The sequence below is a fragment of the Rhinatrema bivittatum genome, chromosome 15, assembly GCF_901001135.1.
Source record: "Rhinatrema bivittatum chromosome 15, aRhiBiv1.1, whole genome shotgun sequence".
Taxonomy (NCBI): Eukaryota; Metazoa; Chordata; class Amphibia; order Gymnophiona; family Rhinatrematidae; genus Rhinatrema; species Rhinatrema bivittatum.
The window spans coordinates 63,421,569-63,434,319 of NC_042629.1; the positions used below are offsets into that span (position 1 = coordinate 63,421,569).

The 12,751-nt window shown below is 44.7% G+C and overlaps 1 protein-coding gene across 1 annotated transcript in view; it reads left to right on the forward strand.

Annotated features, from left to right (window-relative positions):
- The window catches only part of VWA5B1 (von Willebrand factor A domain containing 5B1), an 84,454-nt gene extending 72,157 nt beyond the window's left edge, over positions 1–12,297 (forward strand). The window contains exons 16-20 of the mRNA XM_029578052.1: positions 687–824; positions 1,960–2,130; positions 9,352–9,421; positions 10,491–10,614; positions 11,545–12,297. Coding sequence (XP_029433912.1) covers positions 687–824; positions 1,960–2,130; positions 9,352–9,421; positions 10,491–10,614; positions 11,545–12,297 — 1,256 coding nt within the window. The remainder of the gene's footprint in view (positions 1–686; positions 825–1,959; positions 2,131–9,351; positions 9,422–10,490; positions 10,615–11,544) is intronic.
- The last annotated feature ends 454 nt before the right edge of the window (positions 12,298–12,751 follow it).

Consider the following 12,751-nt stretch of genomic DNA (forward strand, 5'->3'; position numbering starts at 1 on the left):
TTCCTTACCTTGCCACATGGCCCTAATTATAAGCGGGAAGGTTGAGGGGGAGATCTCTTCTTGCCCCATGGACAATAGGAAAGTTAAGCGGGTTTCCCCTCAAAGAGGGTTGAAACTATGAGACAACAAAAGCTGTCGTTTCAGAAAAAGACCGAATACCAAATGTTTAGAATTAAATGAATAAAATAAAATAGCAAGGAACAACTTCAAAAGAAAACTGGATACATTTTTGGAGGGTAGATGGCTTGGCGGGTGTGGTGATGTAGTTTCATGATAGGAACAACCGAGTCCCATATTTCAGATTCAGAAGACAATTGTTACAGAACTGGCCATAGAGGTACAGTGGAGGGATTTTTTTTTTTTTTTGCTTTTCTTTGGCATAGCCTCTATAAGGAGCTTTCAGGCAATCAGTAAAAGGTTGGACTTGATGGACCTTTGATTACTAATTAACTCATGCCTAATTATTCTAATTAACTCTCAGACTGTCGCTCATTCTCCGGTCCTTCCAGTGCTTCACTCTCTCTGATATTTTTCTGAAAATTTTCTGCCACTCCATGACATCTTTGCAGCTTCCTACAATATTTAACCCTCTCCCTCCTGCTGCCCAGCAACTGTACAAATGCTGAAACCTGAATAATTCTCTGATCCCGTCTTGATATTAAACCTTGGGTTTCCATGTCTGACAGGCTCTGGGAGGCGGTACCAGTTAAATGCCATCCATGCCAGCAAAGCTTGTAACGTGATCAGCAAGTACACGGCCTTCGTCCCCGTGGATCTGACCAACAACGCCTACCTGCCGACTGTGGTTGAATATGCAAACACAGGTAAATGAGAGCCGTGGAGTGACGGCCGCCTCCAACAGTGGAGAGACTTGTGAAGTCATAGGCTATCTTCTTCTCTCCGGGGAAATCTCCACATTTTGTTCAGTAGATGTAAAGTTTCACAGTGTTTTGGTTGTTTGTTTTTTTTTTTTACAGACATAGAATACGAGATTCTCCATTCTGGCACTGAAAGGACTCATAGCACTTGCCAGCTACTCCAGATCAGGTGTAGAGCTCGGGTGGTGGTGTGGGTTTTAGATCCTCTTCTTTGCACATGAATGCTGGGCACTTAACCTTTTGTGGTCCTCAGTTTGGACCTTTAGCAATAATCCATTTACCTGGCACAGCTGTGCTTGAGGGCAGCTAGGGCCTGTTACTGGAGGAACGCCCTTGGAACTGCCTTTGATGCTAGGGAGCAAGATGCGGGAGGTATTTCAAAGGCCACTCTGCATTCTGGTCCTGCCAGATTGCAGGGAATGAGCCTTATAAACTGCAACCAGCCACAGAGGGAATGAGGAAATACTAAAACAGGCTAAAGTTGCCATCTGATACTAAAGGAGGGATGTCCTTCCAGTTCAGTCTGTCTCTCTGTGCCTTTTTTAAATCCTTTTCTCTTAGCATCTCTAACAAGCAGTCGCACTCTATGGCTGACAGCTGGGATGTGTCCTTAGCAGTGTGAGCAGGAGTAACTGGATAGGCTGGAGAGGCATTTTCTGACCTCATCTACTATATTCCTATATGTGTCCGTTTCTATCTTCTCTTGGGTGGGTTATTTCGGTCTGTGTCACCTTCTGCCCTGCCATCTCTCAATCTCGTTTCCCTTTCCTCATGGGAATGACCTCTGAAGAAGGGAAACTGTGCTCTGGCAAGCTCATGTGCTACCTTGTTAGCTCATCATTCTGCCGGCCCAATAGAAGGTTATGCTGGAAACTGAAAAGAAGGAGTACAGCTGTCGTAACCAAGCTAAACATTAACCCAACAGAGTAACAAACCATTCCAAAATGGCGTCGTATGAATGTGAGCACCTACGCTATTCATATTCGGCATGTTATAATCGTTCGCCAAAAGGCATTCGTGCGCAGTTTTGTGGCCAGTTGCATTAGCTTTCTGACTCGATATCTCCGTTTCTGATGCTTAGGTGCTGGGCTGAAGCAGAGGGGTCACTGGAGCTCAGGCAGCAGACGTCTCCGAGGCTTCTCCATCGGGTTGGGACGCTCCCAGTCCACCTGCGGACAAGAGGCGGCCGACGAGGGATCTTACTTTATGAGTAAGGGTCGTTTTTCATCTCTAGAATCAAGCAAAGCAGCTGGTAATGAGCTGAACTTCTCAGAACATCAGGCTGGCTCTGTTTTCCTCTCTCTCTCTGGCTTCCCCTTTGGTCGCCATCTTATGTCAATTAGAGGGAGAAAATGCAAGCAAACTCTGGCACACCACGAAATCTTGAAGCTTACAAGGCTGCTTCTCCTTTCTGCCATTGGTTCTCCATAGTTTTTTTGTTCTGATGCATTTTATTCCTTGCGTTTATACAGTTTTTCTTAAGAAAAGAGAGTTTACCTTTTATTATGGTCACAGTCCCTATTGTTAAATGTCTTCTTTCCCCAGTTACTCGTACTTTCCCGCCCAGAGTCTGGGCGGGGTTTGCATTTACGCCTATTCCTTTTCCATTTTGAAAAAGTAATCATGTAAAATAAAATATCCATGAAACATTTCCCAAAGTAGCAGGACTTAACTTTGTGGTGGGAGAAGTTTCAAAGGAAATGGGATTTCGACGGCAAATTTCTAAATAGTTTGCCTCGAGATGGAGACCACTTTTTTTATCCCATAAGCTAAGCCTAAAAGTTGGTGAGGTCACTTGCACCTGCTTTTCCCTGCAGTTGAATTTTGCTGGAAAAAGCACAGGCGGAGATCAAAAACACCAACAACAGATGGACTTTAGATTCCCCCCCGACCTAAACGTGACCTCCTCTCCCCCCCCCCCCCCCGGGAATACCTCTTCTCGGCGCAGCTGAAAGCACAAGCTTGTGGGACGGCAGGCAAATTTCAAACAACCAATGAATGTGGGTAAAAGGTTTTTTGGGGTTTTTTTTTTTACCCGCGCAAACCTCTTCGAGAATTGCGCCTCCCAGGGTCCTCTGATAAGCTCATTATGGTGATAGGGATTTTAAGCAGCTTTTAAAACCGGCCTCAGAAGACAAATAAAACCAGAAGCGGGGATCTGAATACATTTGCTCGAAAGACGTAGCAGGGCTGCATGAGGGCATAAGACCCAGAGGGAGCTTTGGGAGAGAAACAGATGTATGTGGCACATGTTGTTATAGCACACCACAGGCCGAAATTCAGCCAGATAAGTGGCCCGGCAACTTGAGTATCCAGCTGTGGCGGGATGTGGGCGGGATGTGGGCAGATTGGGGAGGAGCTCCTTATCCAGTGAACTCAGCCAGATAAGTGCCAATAACCGGATAAGTTAGACCTGCTCAGTACCAGGTCTGAAGTTATCCAGATAAGAGCTATCCAGCTAACTAGTGAAGTTTAGGGGGATATTCCCCTGTAAGTCAGCTGGATCAGTCTTATTCCGGCTAACTTAACCAGACAAGTTTTTGAATATCTACCCCTAAGGGTTCTGTCACGTCACGAGCTGTTTTACGGAGGACGTTTTCAAATTCATATTTTACCTTTTGTTCTCAGACCTTCCTCGAACAGAACATTCCCTGGAGCCGCTGATCAGTATCAGGCAGACAGGACTGTAGCAGCCAATTAATAATCAGTAGCATCTTAGGATGTGTGGGGGAGAGCTGATGGGCTTAGAAATCTGCAAGCTACACAGGCACTTTGTCTTAATTAAGCTCCACTGTGGAGGAAGCGCCTGTGATGTGTCCTTTAGAGAGACAGGCGGCATTGGTATTATATTTCTGACGCAGGCTTCTTGTGTCAGAGGGAGAGAGACAAGACGGCTGAGGGAGAAATCCAAATTTGGAGGGACCACAGCGTCAACCACCTGGGGAACAGGCGGGGGTGTCCGATTGTCCTCTGGATGTTCGACAGAAATAACACAGCACCCAGTGGTGAGATAAGCGGGAGCTGAGTAGGAAAGAGACCCATCCGTAATACGTCCTCCTTTCTCTCCTCGGGCTTTCCCAGCTCTTTTTCTCTGAAGCCTGCCAGTTGGCCCTTGCGCCTACGGATTTTGAAAGGAGATGGGTCCCAGGAGCTGAAGCTTCTCCTTCATCCAGAGTTTGGCAGGTGGCCGCCTGGAGAGCAGAAGGACAAGTTTTCCCTGCAAGGTGGAGGCTCTGCTCCCGAGAAGCCCACTTTCGAGAGATTTTAGGGGGATCAAAGAGTTTAGGCATCCAAAATAAGGATCAAGGCAACTAAATTGGCCCCTTGGAAAGTTGACTGGGGATTAGCGTCCAAATGTAGGTACTTAAAAAGTGAGAATTTGAGAGGGGCGGAGAGGAATTAGGGCAGGAAAAAAGTTAGTTCATAATACTGATATTCACATTAGGCGCCTCGCTTAGGGCCTGATTTACTTTTCACACATTCTGTGTCTATGGGGGAAAAAATGAAGAAAAATCTAGTCCTTAGGTTTCTAAATCAAGGCAAATGAGGTGAATTTTCAGATTAAAACATAGGAGCTTCAGTGAAGCACTGAGCATGCTTTTTTTTTATTTTGGAAATGGAAGCCCCTAGTCTCCAGTCCCGGCCCTCTCTTTAGATAACTTGCAGTGAGGTTGCCGGTTGCCATGGTAGGGTGACTCGGCCAATATGGAGGCCACATCTCTGCTTTCATCTCTGCAGCTGCTTGCAAAAGTCGGGATCATTTTCATAATGTGCTAGTGCTGGGAGTGGGGGGGGGGGGGTGTCCAAAGGTTATGGTAGATAGGAAATAAGTTTCATAAAAATCCCAATACCATGCCAAGGGTATTTAAGAGGCAATTTTCATCAGCCTGCCTAGGTGCAAAGGCTATGGGGTGGTTTTGTATCCACAGACCACTATGCACATAGGGGTGTGTATTCAACTTGTGAGCTATCCAGTTTAGTGCTGACTTTGGAATATTTTGGGCACTCTGGGAACATCCCGGGGCAGAGTTCATTTAGCTGGATGAGTTATCCGGCTAACGCCAATATTCAGTTAGCCAGATAGCCTATCCAACCAACCCTGGCCATGCCATAGGGTAGTCCTAAAAGTTAGTTGGATAAAGTTAGTTGGCTATCTTTAGGATGGCTGGGTGTAGTCAGCGGTGCTGCCACGCCACTAAATATCCCTACGCAGTTAGCTGGATACCTTCATCTGGCTCACTTCTTCAAGCCGGCCAGTGGTTTTCCTTTTGAAAATTCAATTAGGCGGTTACACAAGCACAGAGATCCCCTGCTTTCTTTGAACCGACTTTTTCTGTAGGCGGAGGGAGGGGAAAAGAGACACAGATGTGAAAATGCCTTTCTGTGCTCATCCCATGCCTGGTGGTGGAGTGGCCTAATGGCTTAGAGCAAAGAGCCACAAGCCAGTAGAAAGCAGTGTTCAAATCCCACATCCCCCACTGCCACTGCTTGTGACCCTGAGCAATTCCCTTCACCCTCCAGTGCCAGCTAAGTCTTTACACCCCTCATCCACATCACGTTTTAATGCAGCTAAAAGTACCAACCTTCTGAACCCCATCTGTACTTTTTAGTTGCTTTGAAGAAAGCAATTTGTAGAAAGGCTACCCAGGTAAATTTCTCTTTAAATTGTCCTTGTATTAATACTTTGTTAAAGCATAAAATAGTTCCAGTACTGCTCTGGCATTTCCCCCTATTGAAAACACTGTGATGTATTTTTATTCATGAAGCTGGAGCGATTTTTATTTTATTTTCAATCAGATCTTTCCTCAATAAATCCCCCAAGGCTCTTCGAGGGGCTACTTCTGGTGCTGCAAAGTCTGTGGGCACTTTTATATGCACAGACCCTTGTAGATGATTTGCATAACAGGCCCATGGGTGCAAAGCTACCTATGAGCATTGCGCCGGTTATACCTGCAAGCAGCAGAACGGGGGCGAATGTTTGGAGATCAGATGAACGCACTTTGTTTCCTCCACTGACCTAAACATCCCACCCGCTCCCTCCGCCACGCGCACTTTTACCATTCTAATAGTATCACTATTCAGCTGGGGCCAGCTAGCTAGGTAAATACCCAATTTAAATATCTGTTTCCCTAGGTAAATTGCTCCGAGAGTTGACCTCTTAAGGAACCAACATATCAAATTTTACTCTAATGCAAACATCGCTCCAGATTTTTCCAAAAAATTCTCCCCATACTTTCAATGGGAGCAACTATGGAAAAAGAAACTGATGCAGTTTATGCTCTGGTTTAAGCCTTGATAGAACTGACTTTATGTCATATTTTGGATAAACACATCTTGCAGTGTCCCTTCTACGTCTTTCACTGAAGGACTGACCTGGGCGGTCCTCTTGTTTATAACAGATTTGCTAAAGAGTCTCCCGGGACTTGGCTGCTCTATAGCCAACCCTTCAACTTCTCAGAGTAAATGTGCGTTGAAGTCCTCATTAATCAGTACGTTATTGTTACTGCATCCCTCGCACCACGCCAGAGTGTTAACAAACAGCAAAGAGTACAAAACAGTCCTGTCGGAAGAGGTTTGAGCCATGATGGATGTCCAGGGTCTGACCGCGACGGTGCAGATGGGAGAACTGATGACACATCTCTTTCCATCTGACCTTCCCCCTGCAGTTTTATGCTGTCTGAGCAAGTTGTTTAACAAACATGTGACAGAGGAAGAGATTCAGCCACCCTGCAGATACTTGGGCTTATAGGAATATGTGCCTTCCTCGCCGAACCCAGGAAATATGGAAGCTCAGTGTGGTCTTGTAATCAAGGGGGGGGGGGGGGGTGAATGGCAGACAAAGCATAACCTCATCTCGGAGAAATCTTCCTTCCCTGTAAGGAATCCCGTGTGCAAGATGCTGCTGGTCACAGTCCAGTTTCAGAATATCATCCTCACAGTGAAGAAAGCCCATCTCCAACTCATGTCAAATATATGGTGATTATTTTGATAATGACCCCTCCCTTCCCCGCCAATGATGATGAAGAGCCATCCAAAGGGAAATAATAATTGTTGGAATACTTAAGAGAGGCCAAGATGAGCTGTAGGTGAGTCGAGCCCCTTGAGAAGAGTTATGGTAAACTAATAGGTGAGGATATTAAATAACAAATTACTTACTCATTAACTTGAAAAATTATTACCGTGATAGCTTTATAATGGAAACTAAAGGATGACAGCATGGGGGATAGATTGAATCACAGGCGTTCGAGAGAATCTTTTTAAAAGTATATATTAATATATTAATTTGTTATGGTTCATGCCAGGCACGTAAGCAAAGCATATCACATTAATATGGGTAAGATTATTAAAACTGAAAGGCACCTGGTCTCCAGAGACATAGCCATGGAATAGTGGATGGTTCTTGATTGACGGGAAGTTGATGGGCGGATAAGATTGGTTGGGTAAGGGTGCAGGCAAATGAAAAGCTGTATTCATTTTGCATGCTTCAAAATAAGTTTTAGGACTTCTGCTAGTAAATATGTTTACTTTAGTTACAATTTGAAGCTGTAATTAATAATACAAGTAGATCTGCAACCATAGCAGAGAAGATGCAATGTTGAGTGCTAGTGGAAAGATAAGGTTATATTCCAAAACACTCACCTTTTTCCCTTAATATGTTTTTTCTCATGAGGGAACTTGGATGTTCATTTACCTAAGATTGTAGACAACCAAAGAGAGACAACAAAATTCAACTTGGAGAAGGGCAATATCCTAGTCGCACTCAAGCCTCTATGGCTGGCTGCTGAGATAGATCCTTAGCAGTGTAGACCAGAATAGCTGGGCCAGTTGCTCTTTATCTGCTGCCATCTACTATATTACCATATCACACTGTCCCAGCTTGCAGTAAATAAAATGGAGGCGTACTTATATATATATTTTTTTCAGTCGTGAATAATTTGGTGATTGTGGAGATTTTGTATGTTGGGTTTCAGACTGCAGCTGTGATATTAAATGATTTCCTTTTCAGTGCAGTTCAGATGGTTTTCAGATGGTTAGAGTGCTTTCATTATTTCGGGGGGAGGAGTGTTACGTTCCCCTTCTTGGTGATATATAAAATTGTGCATTGGAGAGTACTTTTATGTCCATGATTACAGAATATAAAGAGGGAATTTGGGGTAACTACTGGAACTACAGTCCAATGGGATCGATTATGCGATGTTTTGGAAATGCAAATTAATAAAGTTAACTGTGGCAGAGGCTGGAAACCTATTTTAGAAACATCCTGGATGAAATATTAGAATTGACATTGGTCTGTAATCCATTGGGCATGAAAGAGAAGAGAGAGAATGAAGTACTACCAAATTATATGCACCTGGCAAGCATGAACCTGAAATATTTGGTAATAAAATGTAAAAGGAAATAGAGGCATCTGAAGAGTGATGCTCACTGCTCAGCAGTCAGCATGTGCTAAGAAAATGAGATACAGGAACATCATAACAGGAGCTCAAAGCAACTTAAGCAAGTATATTAAGGAAGACCTGGGAAGAGTGGTTGTCAGTGGTGAAAGCAGTTTGGTGCTGCTGGTGCTGGTGCTGATGGCATCCTTTGGTAGATGTTAACGGTAATATAAGCTGACGATTATTTTGAAGTGAACAGGTAAACATGAGGGACGGGTAAAGCAGATTTGGATCCATTCTTCTATTCCAGATCCAGAAGAGAACCTCTTGTCCCCGTGCAGTACCCCTTCTTCCTCGGGCTGGGAGAGGTGCAGTTTTCCAGATGGTAAGTGACTGGCGCGTTGTGCTGGGGTCCTCTGAGCACTTTGGGCAATGACTTCTTGGTGTGAGAACAGGTTCACCCTATCAGTTTTGTGTTTTCCGTCTCCTGTCATGGGGTGCTCGTCAAACATACGTGCCCTTAGGATTCCAGTGTAATTGTAAAGGGCCAGCAGTGGTGCCCTCATTCTCTGGAGCCAGTGCCAGTAAGGCTTCTTTCATCACTACCCCTAAACCCTCTTATTTCTGTGATGCAGAGAATGCTATGAGCTCCTGATACACATATAGCTGCCAGTGTAATTGTTATTGCAGCAAAGACTTGATAAGCAGTAGATCTCGATCCATGCCACTCTCTGACATCAGCTAAGATTTATACAAATATTTATTTTGCATTAGTACAATTTTTGCTATTTGGAAAGTTCAACTTATAAGGTAAATGTTTATACATTCGAAGTGTTCTTTAACTTTAGGACCCACACCAGAGCACAGCGATTAGAACCTTGCAATGTGGATGAATGATCTGCTGTAGAAAGTAACCCAACTGAGTTGCAACTGATGGCAAAGCTTCTTGCCTACTCTTACCCCCCTCTTCCCATCTGTCCTAAAAGCTGTTAATGTCCTGAGCAATAGCTAGCTAATAGTAGAACTTGGGATGGCAAAGCAAAGGCACAGACATGCACTAACATTTTCACTCTCCTGTTTCCTGTATCTCCTGTCAGTTCCCCAGCGCAGTCCATCGGTCTCCTCTGTCCACTCACAGAGGTCCATTGAGAGTCTCTTCGCTGCCAGGTGAGGAGCGGTCAAGTGTTTCACAGTGCTAACAAGTCCTCGTGTTGGCCAGCCTTTGTGCTTCAAAGAGGGTAGATAGTTGTTTTAATATGAGGCAGTGATTAAACCTTTCCCTTGATGTGACAAGGGGAGGATTACTCTGAAATCTAGTCACAAATGTATTGTTAATCCAATAAAAAATGGACTATTTGTTTGCTGACCCTTACTTCTATTGTAAAAGAAAAAAATGTACTTGGATTGATTATTGGAAAGGAGCCTCAGTTCTGCCAATGTTGAGATTTATCCCTGGCCCATTATTTTAAATAAGCACCTGATACTACAGTATAGGCATAGCAGGGCAGAATACTGAAAACCTGATCTGTCTCAGCTACTGATAACATAGCACTGACAAGGCTACAGTAGCATTCAGGAATATATAAGCCTTCAATGCAGAGCATGTGTTTTGGGGAGGAGCCAGAGTATATTTTCAAAGTACAATGAACATTCATAATTTTATAACAGTGCACTTAGAGCTAAAGTCTGTGTATAAAAAGCATGTGCAGACTTTAGCCTGAATTTTCAAAGCGGACTTACATACCTAAGGCCACTTTGAAAATAAGCAGGTGTGCGCAGAACCCAGCGCAGCATGCATGCACATGCTTGCTATAGAGTGGGCATAAATGTGTATACTGTGTACATTTATGTGCATATTCATTCCATTCGTTTTCCATTGAAATCAATGGAGGAAGCAATTGACTTCAATGTAAAAAAAAAAAAAAATGAATTGGGGCTGGAAACCTGCAGATAAGTGATGTCTTCACTCCAGCTTTGGCTCTCAGAATGCCTCTTTCTAGTGCATGTAAAGGTATGAGTGGAATCCCTTCTGCATAACTCTAGGGCAATTTTCTAAAGCCCTTTTCTGCACATAAACTGCTTTTTACGAGCGTAAATCCTTTTGAGTATTTTGAGTCCTTTTGAGTATTTTGAGTCCTTAATGTTTTTCTTTTTCAATGGTAGTTATGAACAAAATAGGTAGCAGGGCTCCCAAGAAACTTTACTCATCTCCTTTGCATTTCTCATGCCTCTGCAGATTAACTCTAAATAAAACAAGACTGTTAACCCGAGCTGCCAAAGGATTCATGAATAAATCGCCGGGCAAAATGAATGAGCCAGGCAGTGAACCAGAGAATGAAAATGTTGATTATTTACCATTGGTGAGTAACAGTAGAGGCACTCTGGCCTTGGCCGGTTGGCCAAACTTTCACTGAACCTCTTCCATTAATGTTCCTCATTGACTAGCTTTCAAGATCTAAAAGAAAGCTGTTATCATGCATGTTTTCACTGTAGGAGACAATCAAATCAGCGGTACCAATCAACTTAACTAATTGGTACTTAAGTTAAATTAAGAGGTGATGTGGTGAGTTTGGATTTATTTTTTATTTATAATCTGCCTTTCCTGATTCTTCAAAGTGGATTGCATCCAGGTACCATAGGTATTTTCCTAATCCCAAAGGAATTATAAGCTAAGTTTGTACCTGGATTTCCCTTTTGAGACCAATTCTCTTTGTATAACTTAGAGAAAGTTGCTTTACTTTCCTGCACGTCACTTTAAATGGGTAATATTAATAGCATGATTGTCTCTTATAAGGATCACCAGTGTTCTTGATGGCACATAGAGGACCCGCCCAAAAAATGGTATTATCTCTTTTGCTTATAAAGTTGGCTTTGAATAACAGCAAAAAAAAAAATCTGAACAATGGTACCTACAGGTCTTTGGACTGCACATATTCATGATTTAACACACACGTATACTGTCCAGGACTTACAGTTTTACATTGATAGGCATGTAAGCTATCTAGGACAAGGATTTCTTTCTCCAACATGCCGTGCATGCACGCTACCATACTCAATAATCTGTGCAATCAGCCTTTTATCCCGTCTCAGTTCACTCATATTTTCCTGGTAGGGACTCTGTAAGGTTTGCTGCCTTTATTGACAGATTCTGCAGGTAAGGAGGCAAGCATTGGAAACTGAGATAGGAAGCCGATTGCTAAGTTGATGTTAGGGGGTTTCCTACATAATCATCTTGCATGGCGCAAGCATTGCAGCTTCTCTAAAGCTTTCTGTCATTTTGTCACATTTAGGTCTCCCTGCAGTTGGCCTGTGGAGCATTCCTGCTGAACCAGGCATTCTCGGATGCTATCAATATCCCACTGGAGAAGTTAAAGTGGACTTCGCCTTTCAGCTGCCACCGGGCAGCCCTCAGCCCCATTTCCCATAGCTCTTCCTCTAGTTCATTCAGCACCAGGAAAGCAGGCCCGGCAGGGGAGCTTCGCAGCCCAGGCCACTCTGGGCAGTTTCTAGCCCCGGAGAAGGACTATCCATCCAGCACTGTGAATGGACGTGCAGAAGGGTCCGAAGAGCAAAGCCGACAGCGTCATTTTTCTGGGAGCACGGTGGAAAGTCTGGCCAAGTCCCAAAAGCCAGAAAAGGAACTCTCCCCACCAGCCATCACCATTCGCCGCTTCTCCTCACCGGAAAGCACCCGTGCGCCTTCCCCCTCGCAGGCCGACAGCGGCCGAGGCTCCGAGACGGACAGCTCTGAGCTTCAGTCCTTGCTGGACAGCATCGAGCTGCAGCAGCGAATGGAGCCGGAGGGCATGCTGTGGGCGACTGCCGTTGCCCTGGCCTGGCTGGAGCACAGCTCGGCGGCATATTTTATCGAGTGGGAGCTGGTGGCCGCGAAAGCCAGCATGTGGCTGGGGGAGCAGGAGATTCCCGAGGGCAGGAACTTGGCAATTGTGAAGGCCACGGCTCAGCAACTTTTTGTCCTGCTCAGGCACTGGGATGAAAACTTGGAGTTCAATGTGCTGTGTTACAATCCCAGCAGCGTGTGATGTGGGGGGGGGGGGGGGGGGGGGTGTCGGGGGGCGGTGCTTGCTGTTGTTGGTTTCTGAGTGAGATGGAGGGCTTGCCCCCTTGGGGAGGGCTGAGGACACCAGATGGTACTTTCTGTCAGAGCGGGGAAGGAGGGAGAATGTATCGTGACTACTGCTTGGCATTTGCCGAAGGATGCCCAGGCTGCAGTGCTGCTAGGGCTCAGTTGGCAGGCTGAGGGCTATTGTTTTTATCACTTTTTTTTTTTTATTATTTTGTATTTTATTATTCCCCTTCCCTGTCATGCTGTGCTTCCTCTGCAGAACGAAGCTGTGTGCTCAGTAGGGGATTCTATAAAAGGATGGCGGTGGTGGATGGATGAAAAATGAGACAGATATTAAGATTTCCCAAGACACGATGCTTTGATGATTGTGTGGTATCACTGTGTGTGTGTGTGTGTGTGTGTGTGTGTGT